This window comes from Piliocolobus tephrosceles, chromosome 12, assembly GCF_002776525.5.
Source record: "Piliocolobus tephrosceles isolate RC106 chromosome 12, ASM277652v3, whole genome shotgun sequence".
NCBI classification, from domain to species: domain Eukaryota; kingdom Metazoa; phylum Chordata; class Mammalia; order Primates; family Cercopithecidae; genus Piliocolobus; species Piliocolobus tephrosceles.
Genome location: NC_045445.1, coordinates 51462313 through 51488372, shown reverse-complemented (window position 1 = coordinate 51488372; position 26060 = coordinate 51462313). Strand labels below are relative to the sequence as shown.

Genomic DNA, 26060 nt, shown 5'->3' with positions numbered 1-26060 from the left:
ATGACATCAGCTCCTTCCTGGTGGACATGTGATACCAGAAGGCAAGCACCTGCTTCCTCCCTTGGACAGGCCCAGAGAGCCAGAGGTGGGTAGGAGGTTAAGGGGGATCCTGAGCACCAGAGTTCTTCCCTTTCAGAAATGGATGCTCTACTTTTCTGTCTATGGTGTGCTGAAAGAAGGTGAGTGTCTGTAGGGTCCCCTCCCCAAATCCCCCACTGCTCCCTCCCCCTGGCTGGGCTCCCTCTCAGAACTCTCCCAGCTTCCCTGACCCCTTTTGTTCCCTTCCTATTCACCCTGTGTTCTTCTGTTCCCACTGTACTCCCAAAGAATTACCTGTTTTATTTCTAAGTCATAAATTTAATAAAAGTTTAGAAATACTTGCTATATTGCCAAAAGAAAAAATATTAAAATCTGAAAAGCTGGAAGAACATATTTGCAATGGTATTGCAGACTTTGTGTTAATATCCCTGTGCTAAAGGACTTTGCTTACCAGGAGAAAGTGTAACAAATATCAACAGTTAATTTCTCTGAAAAGCAAAATGATTTTATAATAAACATCTGCATCCAAACCACATTTGGTAAAGAAATGAGAATTAAAGAATGTCACAGTATGTGAAAAAATCAGTTTGCAGAAAATTATGTGACTTCAAATTCTTAAAAGAATATATATGTATAGTGTGTGTATGTATGTGTGTGTGTGTATATATATATATGTATGTATGTATGTATGCTTGTTACTTACAAATATTTTAAGGTGGGTAAACATCTGCCTTGCATATCTAGAAAGTGTGCACCAGATTGGTAAATAGATTACAGTGAATATCTTTAGGTCATCGTGAGGTGATTATATTGATAGAAGGTGCAGAATGACTTTATTTTCAAAATACACATTTTGTAGTGTTGAATATTTATAATTAGGTAAACTTCAGGGACAGCAAGGAGCTGGTGATTCTGCAAATAAGTTTTCTCCTCTTCCATAAAGAAATACAATGTAATGCATTGGACGGAGACTGAATAGCTGAGTTCTCTGTTTGTAACAAGTACCTGGGTCGGAGGCCCTGTGATTGTAGCTAACCAGTTCTGCAAGAGTATCTCCCTTGGAAACCGCTCCCTGGGAGTTAGACTGGTAGTGAACTTAGGGGGCAGTAAGAAAAGTAAGTTCAGTCTCGTCTAGCCCCTAGAGGTCTCCTCTCTATGCCTTTGAAGAAGGGACTTCCTGTAAGGACTCCATCTTGTCCACTAACAAAGTTGCTTGGGACTTGCTCTCACCATCTTGTGCTGCCCTCCCCAAACTTCTGCAAACCCCGAGCTCTAGACCACACAGATTCCCTTTAAGAGAGCCCTGTGAGGACACTGGTGAAAGGTCACTGCCTTAAGGACACACCATGGGTGAGTTGGTCAGCATGAAGCCTTGGCTTCAGGTCCCCACAGGGCAGGAGGGACTGAGCCCCCTCCCCACCTCCATTCCAACCCACATGGCACCTAGCGGACTCTCCTTTAAATGGGAAGTAGCAAGAGCCAAGGCTGACTGTTTCCCACTCTCTTGAGGTCTTGGACCTAGTGGGTCCTGATACATCCATCCTGGCACCACATGGAAAACTTCCCCTCCTGTGGTTATGGTAATGGCTGAGCCGAGATGTTCCCCTGGTTTAGGGGAAAGGTCTGAGTCATGTGATCCTCTCTGGTCCAGGATTTGGGGAGTGAGGAGTGTCACCTGAGGTGAGGGATATTGGAAAATAACATTCTTGAGATTTATACTAGGGGTGGAGGAGGGGCAGGGAACCCCCCCCCCCAATAACCTCAAATTTTCAGCAGCCATTCAAAGTAGATTATATTACTACTATAGCGTTTTTGACGCTTGTTTTATAGGTCAGCATATAATCTGTTCTGAAATGTTGCATGTGTTGTCATATGCAGTGTTCTTTCTGTGAAGTAAATTTTGTTCATTTGTTTGTTTTTTGAGACGGAGTCTCGCTCTGTCGCCCAGCCTGGATTGCAGTGGCGCGATCTCGGCTCACTGCAAGCTCCGCCTCCCAGGTTCACACCATTCTCCTGCTTCAGCCTCCTGAGTAGCTGGGACTACAGACGCCCGCCAGCACGCCCGGCTAATTTTCTTCTTCTTCTTTTTTTTTTTTTTTTTTTGTTGTTGTTTTTTTTGTTTTTTTTTTTTTTTTTTTTTTTTTGGTATTTTTAGTAGAGACAGGGTTTCGCCGTGTTAGCCAGAATGGTCTCGATCTCCTGACCTCGTGATCCACCCGCCTTGGCCTCCCAAAGTACTGGGATTACAGGCGTGAGCCACTGCGCCTGGCCTCTGTTAAGTAAATTTTGTTAGTCATGATTTTTAAATCTTCACCTAACGGATTTTGTGGCTGTTTTATCTGTCATTCAGTGAAGTATATTTAAGTTTCCTACTGAGAATGTGGATTTGTCCATTTCTTCATTTACTTCTGTCAGTTTTTACTGTGCACTTTTTTCTCCATTTACTTCCATCAATTTATTGTCATGTGTATTTTGGCTTTGCGCTAAAAAGTACATACAAATTTGTTTTATTAACATCTTTATGTTGAATTGAACCATGTGTCATTACAAAATATCCCTTCTTCTAGTAATGTTTTACTTAAAGTATATTTTTTCTCTTATGAATAGTTATAACAGCTTTCATTTGGTCAGTGTTTTAATGGTACATTTTTTGCCATTTTTTTTCAAATGTCCTGTGTTTTGTTTTACCTATGTTCCTATTAAGGAGCATTTGATTGAATTAATTTTTAATTGAGTCTTATGATCTCTGCTTTTTTATTTGCAACCTTCAGTACATTACATTTAACATAATTCCACATATAATCTGGCTTAAATATAACATTTTCCTGTTTGCTTTACATCTATTTTCCTATTCTAATTTTCTCTTTTCCTTTGTAAAATTTAAAATTATTTCTAAATTATTAATTTTTGCCTCATTTGGATTGATAATGTGACGTTCTGTCATTTTTGTAGTCTACCTTTTGGATTAAAACATCCATTCTTGACTCTAATGTATGTTAGTTCTTTTACATGTCCTTGGACAACACAGGTACCTTCCAATATTTTAACTTTTATAATACCCCTCCCAGTATATTGGTGTGCATTTTTAATTATATACATTTATATATTTAAATTCCTTTTTAAAATTATTTTTAATTATTATCTTAAGTTCCGGGCTACATGTGCAGGATGTGCAGTTTTGTTACATAGTTAGACGTGTACCATGGTGGTTTGCTGCACAGATCAACCCATCACCCAGGTATTAAGCCCAGCATGCATTAGCTATTTTTCCTCCCCTAATCCCACCCCTCCGACAGGTCCCAGTGTGTGTTGTTCCCCTCTCTCAACAAACTAATGCAGGAACAGAAAACCAAACACTGCATTTCTCACTTATAAGTGAGAGCCGAACAATGAGAACACATATTAAAATTATTTAAAGACATTATCATTGTGTTATATGATCAGTATTCATTTAGATTTTCCTACATATTTGCCAATGTAATTATTCTTCATTCCTTCTTGTATTTACGTGCATCAATCTGGGATCATATTTCTTTGGCCTGAGGATGAATCTTTAGTTTTGACTGGTGACAAATTTGCTTAGCTTTTGTTTGCATTAAAATGTCACAAGTAGGGCCGGGCGTGGTGGCTCACGCTTGTAATCCCAACACTTTGGGAGGCCAAGACAGGTGGATCACTTGAGGTCAGGAGTTCGAGACGAACCTGGCCAACATGGTGAAATTTTGTCTCTACTAAAAATATAAAAATTAGCTGGGCATGATGGCACACGCCTATAATCCCAGCTACTCAGGAGACTGAGGCAGGAGAAGCACTTAAACCCAGGAGGCAGAGGTTGCAGTGAGCCAAGATCGTGCCATTTCATTCCAGCCTGGGCAACAAGAGTGAGACTCCAGCTCAAAAAAAAAAAAAAAAAGTCACAAGTAGCCTGGAAAACATGGCAAAACCCTATCTCGACAAACAAAAATTAGCTAGGCATGGTGCATGCCTGTAGTCCCAGCTACTCTAGAGGCTAAGATGGGGTATCACTTGAGCCCAGGAGGCGGAGGTTGCAGTGAGCCAACACCACGTCACTGCACTCCAGCCTGGGCAGCGACAGAGTGAGACCTGTCTCAAAAAAAAAAAAAAAAAAAAAAGTCAGAAGTGTGAAAAAAAATCACTTAAAGTGCTTTTTTCTATTTTCTCACTCCACAACAACCATCAGCACAGAAGACTTCTGTGATCAAATGTGTGGGGGAGTTTTCCCTACCAACAAGCAAGCAATCAGTTTTATAGTAAACACCTGCTGTGTGTCCGCTAATTTAATTTTGATAGCATCAAAATTAAATTAGGTTACCTGGAGATAGCATCAGATCCCACAGGTTGGGGGCTCAGTTCCCAAGACTGGCCCCCTCCTTCAGACACCACCCATCAGAAGTCTGGGGCTCCAGAACTTCTGACTGATCGCCTTCAAGTTGGAGTTCCTACGACTCTCTTTTTGAATGTGATTAATTTGCTAGAATGGTTCACAGAACTCAGGGAAGCACTTACATTTACCAGCTTATTATAAAGAACATTGCAAATAATGCAGACAAATAGATGTATGGGGCAAGGCAGCGGGAAGAGATGTGGAGCTTCTATGCCCTCTCCAGGTGTGCCACCCTCCAGGAACTTTCATGTGTTCATCCATCAAGAAGCTCTCTGAACTCTGTCCTTTGACTTTTTGTGTAGGCTTTTTATGTATGCATGACTGATTAATCCATTGGACATTGGTGACTGACTTACCCTTCAGCCCCTTGAAAGTCCCAGCCCTTTAATACTGCCTTGCTCTTTCCAGTGACCATCCCCCATCCTGAAGCTACCTAGGGGCTGCCAGCTTAGCATACAAAAAGACTTCACTTTGGAGTTTATAAAAATTTTAGGAGCTGTATGCCAGGAAACAGGGTTGAAGATCTAATATATGTTTTGCAATATCACAGATGTTTATTTAACTTCCATTTTGTATCTTCCAAAAAAATGGAAATTATATAAACACACAATTCTAGGCCTATGGCTATTATACTTTAGCACTCTGTATATATAACATTACTTTCTTCAAGCTACATTATTTCTGTTTAAAAATTACATATCGATCCAGTCTTATTTTGGCTCATTTGAAGATAACCCATTGTTTTGATTTTACTTTGAATATTTGCTTTTTTCTTTGGATTTCAACAGCTGTACTATGATGGACCTGGGTTTGGTTTTCCTCATGCCCCACTGTACTTGAAATATACATTGCTTCTTGCATCTGTGACTTGGTATCTTTTGCTACTTTTTGAAACCGCTCGAACATTATACCTTGAAATACTGCTTTTGAACTACTCGCTTTTCTCCCTTCTAGAACTCCATTTAAACATGTTTGGTGTATTCACTGTATCTCCTTTAATTTTTCCCCATGTCTTTTTGTATTCTTCAAATTTTGTGTCTTCATACTTCATTCTGGATATTTTCTTCAGATCCTTCTTTCCAAACCTCCTTGTTGTTCAAGGAGATGTAAAAGAACTAATATGCATTAGACTGGTAAGGCAAGAATGTACATTGTAATCTGAAGGGTAAAGACTACAAAAGTATATCTGTTATGCTGCTAATCACAAAATTTTTCTTAATTACAGTTATTGCATTTATGAATTCTAGAAATTCTGTTCATTTTAATATATTTTCCAATTCTTGGCTGAAATACTTAATCTTTTATATTCTTGACAATAATGCCATTATCTGATTATCTGGATTTTATGTGTTTTTTATTGTCCTTTTTATTTTTTAATTTTTGCTTGCTTGGTTTTTAATCATGTCATTTTTATCTCCTTCTAGATTTTTTTATCGGGGAACTATATATAATAAATTGTAGATTTATTTATTTCAGTCTTAGGATGAAGTTGTCTTGCTCCAGGGAAGATTTTTTTCTGTCAACTTGCTAGGTTGCAAGGAAAACCCCAAATCTGTAATCTCATTGATGATTGAGATGATTAATTTGGACTTCAGTCCCTTGGAGGGCTGGTCTATTTCCAGTTTACCCGTATCTACCTGACATAGCTCTTAGAGGTTCCTATCTAAGCCTGAGTGGTTTGCCAAGGTCCCCTCTCCTTGACATACCCAACTTCACATTTTATGCTCTTAGCTCTATAACTCTGTGGGAATTTGGTACAAATTCACAGCATTTTAGCATCTTACCTATATCCTCAGGAATCATCAACTGCTGCTAGAAAAAAATCAGCCCCCAGGATTGGGATTACATTCTGAGTTTCCTTTTTTCCCCTGGTATTTCCCCCATAGCATCTTATTGTATCATTAGCTTTTTGATGCCTTTAAATAACTTTTTATTTTAAATCATTTCCCACACTTTTCTAGTTGTTCTCAGTTGGAAGTTTGGTGCAACTTAACTAGTCTCTCTTTGCTGGAAGAAAAATTCAATTTATTTTTTCAAATGCTGAGTTTGGTATAGTTCTTATTATCCTCATTATTATCTTCTTTACTGTGTCTTCTCTCTAATATTTGGAAGACAATGTCACAGGAATGGGAAAACAAATGTAATATGCTTTCCATGAAGTTTTCCAGATGGACATATATGGCTAGCATGGATTCGGTATATCAGAAGTTTTTCTCATTTTATTGTATTGCCATTGCTCATCCTCATCTTATGCTTCCATCCTTGAGTGTTTGCCTCTTGTTTATGAGACTGTCAGGTCTCTTTCAGCCTTCAACTACTCTCTAATATCTCCGTCACTGCCCTGATAATAAATTCTAGATCTTCTCTTCCCGCCATCCTCCTGACTAGTTATGAATATATACATTGAGGGAATGTTTTTCAAAATGTAAACTTTAAAAAGAGCAACTGTTTTATCAATATATAGACATTTTCAAAATGGTTGGTGAACTGGTGAGAATATAAGCTCATTCACTCACTCTTGATTAGCATGCAGATAAGTATAAATGTATATTTTAAATGCCACTTCTAAAAATCTCTTAAATTTGAAAGCATTCATGTTTTGACCAAAGTAATCCACTTGTAGAATTATTGCAGGAAAAACAGTAAACAAATAATAGAATGTATATATAATCCTATTCTTCACAGCATTGTTTATAGTAGCAAAAATTTGGAAAGATTTATTAAAATTTGAAATTTTATTAGTAGATTAAAGCTTGTGACAGATTTTTTTTTTTTTTTTTTTTTTTTGAGACGGAGTTTCGCTCTTGTTACCCAAGCTGTGATCTCGGCTCATTGCAACCTCCACCTTCTGGGTTCAAGCGATTCTCCCGCGTAGCTGATATTACAGCCATGCGCCACCATGCCAGTCTAATTTTGCATTTTTAGTAGAGACGGGGTTTCTCCGTGTTGGTCAGGCTGCTCTTGAACTCCCAATCTCAGGTGATCCACCCTCCTCGGCCTCCTAAAGTGCTGGGATTATAGGCGTGAGCTACCGCGCCCAACCTGTGACAAATTTTAACTATAATAATAATCTAATGCATAAATTATATTAAAGTCAGAAATTGTTATTTAGATATTTTAGAGAATATGAAAAAAGTAAACTTTGAACTAATCATATTTATTCTTTCCTGAGCTTTCAGCTCAATGAGATTCAACCATCAGTTCTGAAGGGGTGGCCTGCCCCTCCACACCTGTGGGTGCTTCTCGCTAGGTGGAAACGAGAGACTTGAGAAAAGAAATAAAGACACAGAGACAAAGTATAGAGAGAGAAAAGCGGGGCCCCAGGGGGCCAGTGCTGTGCTTTCAGAGGACCCACACTGGCACCGGTCTCTGAGTTCCCTCAGTATTTATTGCCAAAAAGATAAGGGAGTAAATCAGCAGTAAGGCTTACAGATACACGGAGCTGTTGCATTTTCCCAGTATCGGGCAGGAGACAGATGTTTTTCTTTTACTGAGATTTAAAGGAATGGTACTGACCTTCAACCACAAGCAGGCTTTGAACATTTATCTAACAAAGCACATTCCTTACAGCCCAGAATCCTTTCAACTTTAATTAGCACAGCAATGTTTCTAGCAAGGACAAGATTGGGGGTAGAGTCACAGATTAACAGCATCTCAAGTATAGAGCCGAATGAAGTCTCTTAAACTTACTTCTATCTATAATAACACAGCAACAGGCTAACCTATTTTTTCCCTACAAGTTCTTGCTCTGGTAAACAGGTGACCTTAGCTTTAATTTCCACAATGTCTTTAAAGGAAAGCATATTAATTTGATAAATAATAAAAATCAATTAAGTATTATTTCTGAACATGCAATAATGTAAAATGTTAACTGAAAGAGTAGGTTACAGATATTTTTACAATATGATTGCAGTTTGAAAATATATCTGTGTATATATAACATATTCAATAGCATACAAGCATACAGCAGCAAACATACTCACTTATCACCTCTCTCTCTGTTTCTATCTCTCAGTCTCTCTGTCTTTCTCCCTCTCTCTCAAATTATTTGTTAAAGAAACTGGGTCTTTTGTCATACATTTGGTTCATTGCCTATCCACAATGATGAAGTCCTAAATTGCTTCTCAGGCCTGATCAGATTCAGGTTTAATGTTTGGCAAGAATATTTCATAGGTGGTACCCATAACAAAGTACATGATATCTGGTTATTTCCCTTTTTGTGATTTTTACAAGGTATTAATGATCATTGTATAAATTCTTTATTTAATTAGAAGCTTTTGAATGATGATAGTCAAATTCTATCTTGCCTTCTTCATATATTAGCTAGAATATTCCTATAAAAATAAAATTTCATCTACAATTGGCTATCTCTATGTACAGCTTGCACAGGGAAGGCAGAATAAATATTTGATTCTTCCCTTTTATTTACAAATTTTTATAAATATAAGTTGGTTTCCTGGCATTCTACAAATGTCATCAATAAGGATCTTCTTGGTTGTTGTTTTTGAGTATCATCATGAACTCATGGCTTTTTAACATATTGATGGGATTCAAACCCTTGTTATAAGATTTTTGAGCAGAGGAATGAGAAGATTTGACTTATGCTTCAAAAAAATCACTCTCCCTGCTATGATGAAAATGTATGGTGAGGGAGCAAGTGTAAAAGCAGAGGGACAAGCTGGAAGGCAGTGTAATCCAGGAGATAGATGTTGGTGACCTCGCCAGGGTAGTAGCAATGGAGGGAATGAAAAGGGGCCAGACTCTAGATATATTTTAAAGGTAGAGTCAAGAGACTTTCCTGATCAATTGGATGTGAAATATGAGAAAAAGAGAGCACTCCAAGCTATCATCAAATTTTGGGGACTGAACATTTCTGGATCAAATGCTCTAACCCATATTTAATTTCACTTCCAGGGCCATACAGGGAAAGTTCCAAAGGTTGTGAGTAACCAGACTATCTTGACCATGGGTCACACGGTGAAAGCAATAACTTTTCAGAGGAGTTCATCTGAGGCCTGGTCATAATAAGTATATTGTAAAGTGATCAGGACTGAATAGAATGTTTACTCACAAGTATGTCCTGAGATAACATGGAATAATTAATATATAATACGTATAAAATACAAACTTATGGATGGGCACAGTGGCTCATGTCTATAATCCCACACTTTGGGAGACCAAGGCAGGCAAATTTCTTGAGCTCAGGAGGTTGAAACCAGCCTGGGCAACATGGTGAGACCCCATGTTTACCAAAAATTAAAAAAAAAAAATAGCCTGGCATGGTGGTGTGCACCTGTGGTCTCAGCTACTTGGGAAGCCGAGGTGGGAGGATTCAGTGGAGCTCAGGGGGTGGAGGTTGTAGTGAGCCAAGGTGATGCCTCTGCACTCCAGCCTAGGTGACAGTGTGAGACCCTGTCTCAAAAAAAAAAACCAAAAAACAAAAAACAATACACACACACACACACACACACACACATATATATAATACAAACCTAGAGAACCTTAAATTTAGATGCTAAAAGGAAGCTGGCTTCAGATAGTCTAATTTCCTTAATCCCACCTCCAAAATCACTAGCATTACCATTGTTTCAGTTGAATGTGATAAAAATAAAATATCCTTCGTGAATACGCTTATGGGAAAGATAATTGATACTATCTTGTAGATGTAAATTAAACTTCCAAATCTTGCCACATGGTGAATTGAACATGTTGGTGAGGAATACGGAGGGTGAACAAGGAAATTCCTAGGAGTAAATACAGTGTGAAATATAACTGAAATACTTTATAAGCATTCCTGAGTCCACAATTATTTGATAAAGTAGACTTGCTAGCAAAGAAAACCAATAGAAACAAAAAGAATATTACATAGTGATAAAAGGATCAATCCACCAGGAAGACAGAATGATCCTACCTGTGTACACACCCAAACAGCAGAGGCTCAAAATACATGAAAGAAAAACTGATGGAGCTGAAATAGCCGAGTCCACAGTTATCATTGGGGCCTTCAACATCCCACTCTTAGCAACTGATAGGATTACTATATAGAAAATCTACAAGGTTATAGAAGATCTGAATAGTATAATCAATACAATAACCAGATCTACATGACATATATAGAACATTTTATCCAACAACAGCAGAGTACACTATTTTTCCACATATCTTGTAACATTCATGATAGACCATGTCCTGGGCCATCAAACAAACCTCAATAAATTTAAAAGAATGAAAGTCATATAGAGTATTCTCTCTGATGACAGAAAAATCGCTAAACACTTGGAAATTATGGTTGACACCTACCATTTCTGATCATTGTTCAGCTCCTTGTTATAGAAGAGTGGAGGTTAGAAGCATTGTCTTCTCAGCTGAAAGGCATTTTAGGCTCAGCAAAAAGAAAGTTCACTCTGTGTATTTCCAAAAGAGTATTGTTGAGGGCAAGGCTGGAGGCAGAGAGACAGTTTAGCAGGATGATGGATCAATCCATCCTGTCATGAAAGCTTGCACTAGAAAAGACAGTACAGCTTGCTGATTGCTAATAAAATCAATTTAGTGGCTGATTGCATTTGGGAAGTGTGAGAGAGGTTGCCTATCAGGTTTTGGTGAGGTTGTTAGACTACAATGGCATAACAGAAGGCAACATTTGGATTCTTCCTGGGGTTTGGTTGATGTCCAGTCTAATCCATGAACATTCACACTCTGTTCTCTATAAATCCTGCTCCATTTTCCAAATAGTTCCACACGGTTACCTCCTCCTTTAAGATCTCTTCCCTAATTATGTCATCTGTGAGAAAAGGCTCTCCTATCTGGACAGGTAGAGGAGTTTGCTTTCTGGGGTTTGTGTGACTGCTCTATTAGGGCAGGTTGGCACTTTGCTTGCCTTACTATTATGTTAGGCCAAGAAATGGTACATGGTATATGACCACTGATTTGTCTTTGAACCTTTATTTTTGTTCCTAATTTCAGAACACAGTGATGGTAGCAGCTCTCCTCAAGGAGAAAATAAAGGTGGAGATTCTTCCCAGGGGAATTTTGGAAAGGAGAACTTTCATGATGAACATGATGGGTGTGAGCTCCCACCTCCCCACCCTCAGAAGGAAGATGAAAATGTAGAGGTGGGGGATGTCCACGAGGACTCCCAAATAAGAAAGTAAGTGACCAGGCAGGCTGGTTTGCACATAGCAGCCCCTGAGACTTTGTAATTCTTTCACTCTCTGTAGTTTTTTTTTCCTCTCCTTGAAAAACTGAAGAATGCTAGAAGTGAAGTAATGGCTGAGAAATCCTAATTGCAGACCTGGTTTTAAGTGAGTTGAGGGTGTATGAAAAACTGTGTCACATTTCTATGCATTTCTATACATTTATAGACATATCTTATTATCCATTTCCCTACAGCAACCCCTCTACCTTACAACCCAATAGTAGGAGTGTGAAATGCCATAGTGAATACCAAGATAGAATTCCTCCAGAGAGAGAAGTGGAGAAGAACACACAGAATGGAGACCTGGGGACCTGGTTCAAGGTCACAGTGAGTGTCCTGAGAAAATGCAAAAGCTGTGCAGGAAAGGTGGGTTAGGGAGAGTTGTGTTAATCACACGTAGAAATACTAGATATTTTTCTGAAGACGGGGGGAGTTAACATCTAAGCACAGGTTCAGAAAAACAATGTAAAGGGAACAGGCTGACTGCAAGAGGACACAAGAGGTTATCTAAAAGCAAAGGTGGAAACTACTGCCAAGAAGATGGGGCAGCTCTCCACAAGATGCCTCATGGCTCAAGCTAAGTGTAGCAGTGTTGAGTTTCTGGAGTTCTTGTCAGAGATGCAGGCTGGATCTTCAATAGGTAGAATCTCCTAGCACCTTAAAAAAAAAGGATCATTTAGAACATCTGAATTTTATTATCTGGGAGGTACATTTGGAATAGAGAGAAAAGGACAACTAGGAAATCCATGTCTGGCAAAAAAAAAAAAAAAGTTGAAATCATGTTAATGGTCCCTATCTTAGAAGTCTTTTAAAGCTCCATTAGAAGGTTAGAATAAAACACTTAGTTGGGTTATTTTCCAGACTTAATTCCATGTTGTCTCTCTTCTATCCTATCCCTTCTTCTCACCATTAGATTCCCTGTGGGATAAAGTATGATAAGACTTGGATAGTGAATTCAATCCAGAGCCATTGCAATGTCCCCTTCACTCCAGTCGCTGTAAGAGAAGATGGTGAAGCCAGATGAGTGGGCACAAGGGAGGGGGAGACGCCTGACTCAGCAGGAGCCACTGATCTGTGACACTATTGCTCTTGCCTTTATTCCCTGTAGTTCCACTACAACAAAAATCAGGCCCACTTCTTTGTTCAGGATGCTAGTGCTGCCTGTGCAATAAAGAAAGTCAACTGCAAGATTCATGATGAGAAAAACCAAAAGGTATACGTCAACAACACTCCCTATATGTAGTCTCTGGAAAGGAGGACAGGCCAGGGGCTAGTCTTTGTCTTTTTGAGATTAGAGGTCCTGGTGCTTACCTTGCCTCGCCTTCTTGCAGGTATTTGTTTTTGTCAATCTTTCTGCTAAACCCCAGTCTATGCAGAAAATGTTGAAACCAAAAGAGATGGCACAGCTGAAGGTAATACAGACTCAAGGCACCTCTTCTTCCCCCACACCTGTACTTCCCTGTCATGACCACCACACCACCAGAGCCTCAGAGCTGCTTTCTTCGTCTCTGTCTCTGCAGCTGACCCTGAACAAACGATATGATGTCTCCCAGCAAGCTCTTGATCTCCAGAGGCTCCGCTTTGACCCAGGTATGGCTGACAGCGGCAATTCTAGGGCAAGTAGGGGCAGAACAGTCTGCCTGGGAGGGAGATTTATATGGATGGCAACTTTGGGAGGGGTTGGTGCTGGTGCTGGTCCAGTCAGGCCCCTCACAGCCTTCTGATTCCCTTCTCTTGGCTTCCTGGAGACTTGGTGAAACATCATATTGATATAATCCTGAATCGAAGAAACTGCATGGCTGCCACCCTGAAGATCATTGAAAGGAATTTCCCTGAGGTGAGGCCTTAGGCCCAGTGCTAGTATTTAATTAGAGGGGTGGAAGAGATGGGGTGAAAGGCAGATTTGTCTCCAAGCCTCGAGATAGTATCCGTCATTCTAACTGTTCTTACCCGATAGCTATTATCTTTGAACTTGTGCAACAACAAACTGTACCAGCTGGATGGCCTGTCTGACATTATAGAGAAGGCTCCCAAAGTCAAGACCCTGAACCTCTCCAAAAATAAGGTGAGAAGGGGGAGCCAGATCAACTCTGGATGGAGGGTGGATGGCAGTACACATCAGGATAATGGCAACAGGCAGGCAGAGGTACCTGTGGGTGACTATGAGGGCTGGGAGAATTCGGGACCCACGGTCCCAGGTGTCTCTCTTTCCCTGGCCCTCCTTCTCCAGTTTCCTCCCCATCTTTCTTAGCTGAAGTCAGCGTGGGAGTTGGGCAAGGTGAAAGGGCTGAAGCTCGAAGAGCTATGGCTAGAAGGGAACCCCTTGTGCAGCACCTTCTCGGACCAGTCCGCCTATGTAAGGTCAGTGGCAACCCCTATCACCCTTCCTGGGCACCTTTGCTCCCTGGGTGACTGAGCTGTGTCTGAAAGTGCCCTTCTGCAGGAAGGAGCGGCCTTGGTCCTCTAGGAGGACCACAAACCTCCCCTCCTACACACACACACACACACACACACACACACACACACATTCCTTTCTCTGTGTCACTCACTCATCTGTGCTTAGAGGTCTCCTTTCCTTCCTCTGACATGCTCCCCTTTTCACCTGCTCTGGGGTGCGTTTCCTGCCTGTCTCCACCAAGCCGCCTCCAGCGTGCCCTCCGTGAGTGTGCTCCAGGAAGCGGGACTCCCACACCTCCCCAGGACCAGCAGTGTTCAGATCCTGGTGCCCTGGACTGAGAAGAGTCCTTTCGTCCAGGGCCTCATGCTGAGATAGGCCTTCCTGCCTCCATGCTGAGATGGGGCTTCCCTCCCCTGTCCCAAGAGGGGTTCTCCTCTTGCTCCAAAAATGTCCCGCCACCTGTCCTGGGCTGGCATTGGGGCTTCCCTGTTTCATACTGAGGGCTGAGGCCCTGGGTGGCTGGTGTCATGCCATCTCTTCCTCTGGCCCAATGCCAGGAACTGGGCCTTCCTTGAGGAGAAACCTGGGTTTCCTGAGTCAAGGGACCAGAAGCGGGCCACGTTCCTGAGGCAGAAGTGGAAGGCAGAGGGCCGAGGAGGTTGAGGAGACAGAAGAACAGGCCTCTCAGGGCACTGCCTCTGCTTCCCTCCACACCTCACATTGTCCTGCCTGGGCCCTCAGAGGAGTCCTGGGTAGCCCGAGACAGGTAGCATTTCTCAGTCAAGGTGCCAGCACAGAGGGGCACAGAAGTCAGGGACCATCAGAAGAGAATGCAGTGGTTGGGAGAGTGGGTTCCCAGACTCTGAATCCCATGCTGAGCTGGGGCCTGACCCTTCACTCCTCCTGGGAGAAGGTCTCCTGTCCCCGTGGCTGCTCTGTTTCCCATGCTCAGCTCAGACTGAGCTCACACAGGTGAGAAAGGCTCCAGCTGCATCCAGTGGGCCCCAGCCCAACAGGTGCATGTTTTCCCTTCCTGCCTCAGTCCCCAGGGCCAGCTGGGGGCGATGAGAGAAAGGGCTGCAGCAGGGGAGCCCTTTTCTCCTCTATACCTCCCTGAACTCCACCTCCACAGTAGAACATCTTTCCCTTCCCTTTACTTTGCATCCTGTTTCTCCCTTGTCTCTCCTCTCCTATGTCTCACCTGTCTCTCCCTCCCCTACCTTCACCCCATTTCTGTTGTCATCCCCCTGCCTTCCCCTTCCTGTCTCCTGAGCCCGGCCTCACTCACCTCCCTGTCCCAGCATCCTGGGCATCCCTAAGGGCTGACCTGGTCTTGGCCAGGGCCAGGCCAGGCAGATTGATGGACAGCCAGTGGGGTAGCAGAGCCCTGCGCTCCCACTCCATTTCCTGCTCCCTGCGGAGCCTTCTGTCGGGATTTGGACAAAGGGGAGGGAGGGAGGGGGAAGAAACCCGGGAGCTCCCAATGCTGCTTCTTGTGGCACTGGAGAAGAGAGTCAGGGCAGTCTAGGTGGAAGCTAACCAGGAGGAAGGAGAGGGAGGAGAGTGAGAGGGGGAGGCAGAGGGGGAGAGAGAGGGAGAGGGAGAGGTAGAGGGAGAGAGGCTGTGCAACTCTGAATTGTCAATCACTTCATTCTATTTTTTGTTGTGGACAGTACCATCCGGGAATGTTTCCCCAAGTTGTTGCGCCTGGTAAGTATTCACTGTCATCATTGTCTCCTCTTACTCAAGTACATGACCTCCATGCCTGCCCTCAAGTCCTTTGGCTCTTGCCTAGATTACATGTTTGTATCCAACCCTCATCCACTTTAGAGGCATAGATTCCTGAAAAAGACAAGAATATTCTCCCTGGAATAAAATGTCCTTGAATACACACAAGCACTCACACTCACTAATTCACACAAAAGTTGCATCTAATAATATAGATGCTTCCAAGACCCACTGTTGAAGACTCCAACTGTTGTCTTGTTGATAGAATTTTGAGGGGGCCGTTTCACGCCTCACCTCCAACCCTTTTTCCCTCTGGGCCTGTTCATCTCCTTGCTCATCCAGCTCTACCTCCCTGGTATGCACTGCTGACTGCCTCTTTCCTTGCTCAGGATGGCCAGGAGTTAGGATCTCCAATTACAATTGGCATTGAAGCCCCTGAGATAATAAAACCTTGTAAGGTAAGGAGGGACCAGATTTGAGATATTGTAAGGGATGTTTTTTAAACCACATAGTTTCAAGATGTCTTTTGATTCCAGGAAAGCTATAAAGGATCTGAGACCATAAAGAGTCTGCTACTTCAGTTCCTGCTTCAGTAAGTTCCCCAGAATCCTAAAGCAGTGGAAGGCTGAGACAAGACAGGCCACCCAAGCAAATGTCTACTCACGGATTTAGGAAGTCTTCAAGTTTCATTTGGGGGCCCAGGCCACAGAGATAGCCTATCCCCACTGCTCTTTCACAGGTATTACTTGATCTATGACTCTGAAGATCGAAAGGGTCTCCTCAGTGTTTACCATGACAAGGCCTGCTTCTCCCTGACCATTACCCTCAACCCTGAGGACCCAGAACCGTGAGTGTCACAGCTCTGACTCTGGTCTGGGGCCATGTGGCTCCCCCGAAAAGGCCAGTTCCTGGAAATGTCTGCACTACCCGGACCACCCACTCCTGTCCCTCCTCTTCTTCTAGGAGCAGCTTGGAAAAATACTACAAGGATAGCAGAAATATAAAGAATATCAAGGACCCTCGTGAGTGTGTGATGGGGGAAGATCAGCATGGGAAATGGGGTCGAAAGTCAATAATAAGGTACAGGGTACAGGGTGTGTGGCAGCCCTCAATGCTTCTCTTTCTCACACAGGCCTGAGGGTTCAGTTGCTGAAGCACACAAAACGTGAGATTGTGGACTCCCTCAGTGTATTGCCCAGAACTCAGCATGACCTTAACTCCTATGTGGTAGATTTGTGCATCCAGACGGTGAGCACCTGCTTCCTCCCTCAGTCAGGCCCAGAGAGCTGGAGTAGATAGGAAGTAGGTAGGTGGGTAGGAGGATCATGAAGGCTCTAGTTTTTTCTTCTTCCCTTTCAGGAAAGGATGCTCTTCTTTTCTGTCAATGGAGTATTTAAGGAAGGTGAGTGTCTATAGATTCTTCTCTCCAGATGACTCATTACTCCCTTCCCCAGGCTGGGCTTACTCCAATAACGCTCTCAGCTTCCCAGGTTGCTCTTCTCCCCTCCCCTTGCATTCTTCCTCTCCATTTGTGTTCTTCCTCTCCTGGCAACTTTCTGTTATCTTTGTGTTCTTTCCTTTTTGTTCCCTTCCCTTTGTGTTCTTCCTCTCCCCCAGTTTTGTTCCCAAACATCATTACTTCCTGACTTACATCCATACCTGTCTGCACCTGCACCACTCAGGCGTTAGGGACAGTCTGTAGAGTTTGATGGTTCTCATCCCAGGTTGTTACTTTGCGAACTTGGGACATTGTCCTGTTACCTAACCCCTCAGTTTCCTCATTTGCAAAATGGGGTTGGTAAGCTCATCTCCTGGGCAACCGTGTAAAATGAATCAAGCGAACTTATGTTTGTCAAAAGACCTGACACATGTTAGGGGGTTCTATCCCTGGGAGCCAGTTGTTCCTAATGTTGCCCTCTCAGTCCCTGAAACCCCTCCTGACTCTCACTGAAAAGTTGTCCCAGCCTGGCTCCCTTCAGGGTGCAAAAAGATTATCTCCTTGACTGGAGAACCCTGTATGAATTTGTAAAGCATATGCAACTGTAAGGAAGTATCATTGTTTGTTGTTTTTAAAGTGGAAGGAGAATCTCCAGGTTCTGTTCTTGCCTTCACCCGAACTTTCATCTTGACTTCTATCAGCAATTCCAAGTAAGTGCTGTGTTGTGGGTGGGAGTACCCATTCTGTCCTGGAGCCAATGGTGTGGTAATGTGGTGGTGCAGTCCTCGGGATGTTCTCAGTACCATGGAAAGCCAACTGGTAGATCCAAGAAGAGGTCTAGATTATGAGAATACCTGATTCTCTTTTTGGTCACAATACTTGCTAATTAGCTGTGTATCTTTTTGTCCAGTTATAAGATTTCTCTGTGAAACAGTCCTTTTCTGAAAATGGGATGTCTACTTCTTTTGTAAAGTGTAAATGCATTGGGGTTAAATCTACAAATCTAAGGAAACTGGTAGACAATCTCTCCGAAGGTGGACTCTGCAGCAGGGGTAAAGCCTACCAGCCAAGGAATCTGAAAGGTGGGCAGAGTAGGGGCTTGGAAGGAATCTGGTTCCTCAGTGGCAGTGGAAGTAGGATTATTGTTGAAAGTGTGGGGTTGTCCATTTTTCCAGTTGTCTGAGAGCTTATCTTTCCTTCAGTCTGTATATTGTGAATGACAAGCTGATTGTGAGGAATGCCAGCATGAAGGAGACCCAGAGTGCCTTCTCCATCCCAGTGCCTGCACCCTCCTCCAGCTCCTTGCCTACCCTCTCCCAGGAGCAGCAGGAAATGGTGGAGACTGTCTCCATCGAGTCTGGGATGAAACTTGAGCAGTCTCAGAAGTGAGTGCTGGGAATCTTTCAGGATAGATGTGAGCTGGGAAGAGTGGGGAGTGAAAAACGGAAACTTTCAGTTAATTTGTAAAAATAACTATTTAGATGTTGTGTTTCCAAAAATGAGTGGGCTCATAAAGTATCTACATTAACTGTGATAATGAAATTAATTTTTAAACAATATAGAGTTCAGATCACATGACATGATCTTGTATATATAAAATCCTATGGAAACCACTTAAAAACTCGTTAAAATTAATAAACAAGTTCTGCATTGTTTCAGGATACAAAATCAATATACAAAAACCAATTGTATTATTATATACCTGTAATGAACAATAAGCAAATACAATTAAGAAAACAATTCCACGTACAAAAGCATAAAAATAACATAGGAACAAATTTAACAACAAAAAAATCCAAAACATTTACTTCGAAATCTGCAATAGATTATAGAAAGAAATTAAGGAAGACCTAAATAAATGGGATGATATCCCATGTCCCTGGATTGGAAGAATTAATATTGTTAAAATGTCAATACTCCCCAAATTTATATATAGATTCAATGCAAATGCAATCCATATCAAAATCCCAGCTGGCTTCTTTGTAGAAATTAAGAGGTTAACCCTAACATTTAAATGAAAATACAATGAATGCAGAATAAAAAATAATTTTGAAAAAGAACAAAGTTGGAGGACCCACTACAAAGTTACTGCAGTCTTACTACAAAGCTACAGTAATCAATCCATACTGAGTGATACAGACCTAAGAATAGACGTATAGATCAATGTAATAAAATGAGAGTCCAAAATAAACCAGAATCCTTACTTTATGGTCAATTGTTTTTCTACCAGAGTGCCAAGAAAAAAAGTCAATGGGTAAAGAAAGAATAGCCTTTTCAACAACTGGTGCAGGCACAACTGGATATCCACTCACAAACAATGAATTTGTACCCCGTCATATGCCATATACAATAATAAATCAGAATAGCCAAAGGCCTAAAAGTTAGAGCTAAAACTATAGAAATCTTAGAAGGAAACAAAAGAGTGAATCTTTGTGACCTTGAATTAGACAATGGTTTCTGACATATAACAAAACACACATATACACACAAGATTAGATAAAGTGGATTTTTCAAAATTTAAAACTTGTTTTGCATCAAAAGGCACTACCAATAAAGTGAAAAGACAACCCAAGAATCAGAAAATATGTGCATTATTATATATCTGATAAGGGACTTGTATTCAGAATATATAAAGAACTCTTGGAACTCAACCATAAAAATGAAAATAACCCAGTTAAAATCTAAACCACACTGAGGTATCACTTCACACACAGCAGGATGGCTACCAGTTTTTGAAATTGAAATAACAAGTGTTGATAGGAGGAAAGCAATAGGGAGAGCTGTGTTAAAAGATACAAAATTACAGCTACCCAGGAGGAATAAGTTCTAGTGTTTTACAGCATTGTGGGATGACTATAGCTAACAATAATATGTAGTTTCAAATCACTAGAAGGAGGATATTAAACGTTCCCAACACAAAGATAAATATTTAAGATGATGGATATGCTAGTTACATTCATCTGCTCACTGTACATTGCATGTATCAAAGCATCATTATGTACCCCATAAATATGTACAATTATGTCAATTAAAAATTTTTTTTTAATGTTGACAAAGCTATGGATAAATTGGAACCCTCATACATTGCTGGTAAGAATGGAAAATGATGCAGCCACTATGGAAAATAGTTTAGCAGTTCTTCAAAATGGTAAATATGGAATTACTATACGACACAGCAATTACACAAAGAGTGATGAAAACTTGTGTTCACACAAAAACTTGAAAATGAGTGTTTATTGCAGCATTATTCATAATAGTCAAAAAGTGGAAACAATCCAAATATTCATCAATTTATGAAGATAAATCAAATGTGATATAACTATATAATGAAATATTACTTGGCAATAAAATAGAATGAAGTTGTGATACATGCTATAACATGGATGACCCTTGAAAATATTATGCTAAGTGAAAACAGCCAATCACAAAAGACTATATATTGTATGAGGTCGTTTATATAAAATGCCCCAAATAGGCAAATCCATAGAGACAGAAAACAGATGAATAGTAACCAGGGTCTGGGCAAAAAGGGGAATGAGGAGTGACTGCTAACAGGTAAGGAGTATTTTTTTAAGGTGGTGGAAATGTTTTGGGTAGATAAAATTGTAATGGTTACACAATCTTGTAAATATACCAGAAAAATCACTGAATTGTACACCTTAAAATGGTGAATCCTGTCTTATACCACAATTTTAAAATTAGAGGATAATTTTTAGTTTTGAATTTCTATTTATTATTTCTTGAACATCTTTTTTTTTTGTCAATATGTATTAAGCCCTTGTTCATTTGAACAACCCGATTTTTCTGCTTTGTATTCTAGGGGGCAAGAATGTCAGTGACAGGCATTTTGGTTTTCCGTAGGCCTTTATTCATTGTTACAATAGTGCTTATATTGGTACATGTGTCCCAGCAAAAAGTAGCATAGATTAAGGGGTGGCATTGCATAGTCAGTGTGTCGGAGATCATCTGTTCTTCTCCCACCCCAGGTGCCTTCAGGACAGTGAGTAGAACTACACCAAAGCTGACCAGGTTTTCACTATGCTCCAGGTGAGATCTGGGAATCAAGTGGGTAAAATGTGGATGTTTCCTATATTTCAGAAAGGCCAGAAAATTGAGGCCAGGTGGTCTGGGTATGGAACCCAGAGCATCTGGCTCTTTGGATGTCCCAACTCCTTTTCTTTAGTTCCTCTAGACCGAGAGCAAGATCCCAGTGGAGGCCTTCAAGCAAATTCCCTAAAAGGAGCCCTTTGATGTCTTCTTTGTCTTCATTCACATCCTCTTTGTTTCCTCTTTTTACCAGCCTAACGCCATGCCCAGGATTGGGGTTGGCGGCCTGGCTCACCAGAAAGCCAAAGTTAACTTGTAGGCGAGGTAACATAACCACTTGAAGAACCAGTTGTTCTGTGTATTCGCCCCACTCATAATCACCATTTATTTTCATAATAAAGAGTGATGTTACACATTGTACACTGCATGTCCTGGATTGCTCTTCCCCTGCCCCAACCATGAGCCAGCAGGGCCAGGACTGAAAGACCCTGCATCCCTGTTCATCCCTGGCTGGTTGTAGGAGATACATCAATCAGGCTTGCATTCATAGGCAATTTGTCAGTAAATCCTGATGAGAAAGGGCACACGCTCCTTCCAGAGATGGGCCTTGGCCGTGAGAGACAGTGGGACTCTGTCAGATGCTCAACCTGGAGCCCAACAGAAGCGGGCATGTTACCTGGCACAACGGGGGCTTCCATCCACCGTCCCGACCCCTCCCTTTCCCGAAGGTGCACTATGCGAGGAGGAGTCTCAGGTTAGCATCTGCAGGGGGAGGGAAGACTCAGCCCATCCGCCCAGCTCATTCCTCAGAGAGCTTACACCGGGTGCTCCATGTCCATGTTCTTGAATGGGTTTAGCCACTTGTTTTCACTTCTAAGCAAACAGCAGCAGCACAGAATCTCAGGTTATGGTCATTTCGGTAGGAACTTTCTCAACAACTGGCATTTAGCAGTTCCGAATTGCAGGCAAGAGTTGAATGGGACATTTGCACAATTTATGTTCCATACTTCTGTAATACTTGCACGATAGACAATCAGCAGGCACACTTTTTGAAATTAAAATAATAGTGGTACGATGTTTTCAAGTCACAACCCTATAGATTATTACATAGGAGAGGTACCACCAGTTTAGAAATTATGCCTCCACTTTCATGTTTGGCATATCTTATTTCCTATCAGTTGCCACTTTCCTACCACTTGCCACTTTTCAATTCTTTATGTACATGTACATTCAGGAGCCATATGTTGGAGTGTTAATCTCCTGAAACTAGGAACTAAGGGTATAGTTGCAATCACATAAAGAATAATGCCAACTTTGTTCTTCCCTGTAGTGCCTCAATAGTCAAAGACAAGCTCCTGTACCTCTCTAAGCCTTGGTCCTCTCACCTAGGGAGCAGAGACCACACTGTGCACTTCTCAGCCTCGTCGTGGGGACTACAGATGGTCTCACATGTTACTTATCAACCACAGTGTCTGTTCAGGCACTCAGAGCTCAGAGCTGCCTGGGTTCCTTTGTGTGCAGGAATCATGGAGCCCATCACATGGCCTCTCTACTTCCTCTCTGTACATCATCAGGCTTCCACACCCTTGACCTCCTTTTCTAACCAGCTCAGACCCTGTGGTCTTCCAGTCTCTCATCCTCCTGCCAGTTCCCACAATTCCTTGTGGTCTCATGCTCCCGAGCAAATGCTAACCCTAAGGTCTTCTTCATCACATACGACTGTATACCCAAAGTCACAGTTTCTAAGTAGCAGAATTGAGATGTGAAACTAGACAGTGGGGCCTCAAAGTCTTGAGTATGGAATAGCTGCACACTCATTTAACCACCAGTCTTTTATTTTAATCTCCAAAACATGTTGCATGAGCATTAGTGCTATTCTCATTTAAAAGAAGATAAAAATTAGGCCCAGAGGAGTAACATAGTTAATACAACTCAGGATTTTGGTATGCAGTCACTCACCTGTGCCACCCTCAACTCTAACATAGATTCATACTCAATGTAAAAATATAGTTAGACCTGAAGTCAGTAAAAGGGAAATGACTCAACCATTTTCCTCTGGTCATGGATAGATGTGCTCTTGGAACACCCCTTTTCTTACTCCAATCTTTAGTTCCTGTGTACACTCTCTCCATTTTTAGACACAATAAGAAAACTGTGGATTTGATGTTCAACTACAGGGTGAAGCAGCAGAGACAAGAAAGAACATAGAATGAAATGAAGGTTTCCAGCGAGACATATATTAATTTACAAGATTAATTATGTTCCTATGGTTTTTCACATTTTATTTAAGTATTAATGCTCTCTGTCTCTCTCACTAACCTCCCATTCCTTGATCTCTCTAATTTTCTCCCACTTTCAGACCTTCTAGCACTTTCTTTCCCTTCCAAACTTGATCGCAGGCTCCATAATTTCATGCACAATTGAGGCAAAATCCTCAACTTCCTTGCAGTGTCAGCAGGGTCACTAAATTTTATTCATGATAATAGCCTGGGAATCAGAAATTGATAAATGTACACTGGTGCCAGGGACAGTTATTTCTATAGTTAACTGTTTTCTGTTGAAGTGAAACTATTAAAGTTCAAAAGATATATTCTACCCCCTCTGCAAAACAACCAAAAATTAATGGCAAGTGAAAAATTGGAAAAGTATTTGTAATGTATTTTAGTGAGAGAAGATTAATATACTGGACATATAAATAAATATGACTTAGCTGAAAGAGTGATGTCTATGGCCAGCTATTATATATTTCAAAGAAATATTAAACTAATTCAAATATATACACATTTTAAAGTATATATAAAAAACAAGAGATAAATACATGAAAAAGCAAATTTCAGAATATACATATAATAAGATCCAACAGATTAAAAAGAATACATATTTACATATTAACATACATATATGAATTTCATTGTTTGAAAATCATAGTAATAATAGATATTTACTTCTAGTGCTTTGTTCATGGTTTCTACAGCTCTTCAGTAATACCTCTTACTTTCCTCTATTAGAAAGTATTTTCCTGTTAAATAAGGTATCAAAAGCATCAATCACAAGAAATAGAGAAAAAATATTAGGAACAACTTGTATTTGTATGTTCTAAACTAAAATGGAACACTTTATTATCAATATTTTAATAGATAAAACTTTCAAATAAAAATACATATATTATACACAAATATATATGGGAAATATAAACTTAGTTTTCAAGAGTGGACATCTTGGCAACACAAGGGACCCTTCTAGTGATGAAACTTCTGTATCTTTATCAATATCAATACATTGCTTGCAATATGTATTAAAGTTTTGCAAGATATTAACTTTGAGGGAACCTATGTAAATACCATAAGAGATTGCTCTGCATTATTGATTACAACTGCAGAATCTATAATTATCTCAAAATAAAATGCTTAATTAAAAAATGAAGGGGAAATAAACATGTTTTCAGTTTTTTTAAAAAAGCATAGACATCTTGTGGGAATGGGATGGGAGGGAGATAACATGGTAATTTTCTTCTATAAAAACATGTCTATTGTATTAGGGGTTATATTTAGAATAAATAATGAATTTTGAAATCTGCAAAAGTAACAGATTATATTTTGATAACACTGGATACCACTGCTTGCAAATCACATCCCTAAAGTAATGTTAATCATATATTTTTTAATTTAAAAAGAAGATTGCAAAAAGCTTTTCAGACTATGTATCTGTGTTTATGAATTATATATATAGCTCATTGTGTATAATCCCATATAAATCCATAATACCCATAACATTATAGAAGGTTAATGTTAAGAAGCTTGAATACATAACACTTAATTAGATGACCTCATTTTCTCCTTACAATAATCGTAATTAGGTAATGTCCTTAATCACCCCTCACTGACAATAAACCCATCCTTTGTACTTATCATGTGTTTTTGAATTGCAATATCATTTTATAAATATATGTACATATATGTTTGTGTATCTATGTATCTCTAACTATCTACTTATCTATCTATCTATCCACTCTCCTAATAAAGTTCCCATTTACTGCTTACCTACTGTGACAAAGGTCAGAGCAAAGAGGTCACGGTCATGAGTGACCACAAGGCCAGTGGCTACAATGGCATGGCCCACATGACCAAGCTATGGATGTCAGGCAGTCACCCTCCTAAAGCCACCAGGACTAGCTGTACATCATCAGTCACCAATCTAGAGATCAGCCTAGAGTATTTACCTTCTAGCAAGAAGCAAATGAAAATACAGAGAAAAGCCCCTGAATTTTAGAAGCCTTTGTTTTCTCCAGCACCATTGCCCCTTTCCTCCCCGCCTCCACAATACAACTACCCATATACCCAAAGCATCATGACAGAGAATGGTTCGGTGAAGGGGAAGGTTAACCTAAGATACTGTGAGTATTCTCAACAGGACAGACATAGAATGCTGAACTAAGCAAAGCCAGATGTAGGTGGAGCCAATTAAGATGATCAAACCAGTTAAAGAGACAACGGCCCTACATATTTTTTGCACACTGGAATACATGTTGAGCAAATTTGAGGCACCGCTCCGATAAGGCCATAAATTTTTCTCCTTATCCTCAACTTAGTGCTAAATATATGAGTACATCATACTCTTCCCAGTATGCCCTTTTCTTGTAGCCACCTGAAGTAACAGGATAGAAATCCACCTAAAATCAGATTCAGATGTCAAGACTGATAATGCCACACACACAGCAAGAGGGTATGAGAAGATTTATTACTAACATAATGAGCCTTCTCAGGAGGGCACGGTGGGCCCCCCAAGCTGGTCTAAAAACGGCTTGAGAGAC

At 40.8% G+C, this 26060-nt stretch overlaps 1 protein-coding gene across 1 annotated transcript; it reads left to right on the top strand.

Moving 5' to 3' along the window:
• On the top strand, nt 1–21440 carry LOC111535994 (nuclear RNA export factor 2-like). Its single transcript, XM_031936601.1, is given in 21 exon segments — nt 1–85; nt 11408–11591; nt 11834–11966; nt 12553–12636; nt 12748–12852; nt 12971–13051; nt 13160–13229; nt 13388–13476; nt 13597–13704; nt 13891–14000; nt 15711–15747; nt 16155–16223; nt 16302–16357; nt 16505–16612; nt 16729–16787; nt 16898–17013; nt 17125–17167; nt 17841–17913; nt 18406–18588; nt 21190–21250; nt 21396–21440. Coding segments are annotated over 21 exon segments (1899 nt in total).
• The last annotated feature ends 4620 nt before the right edge of the window (nt 21441–26060 follow it).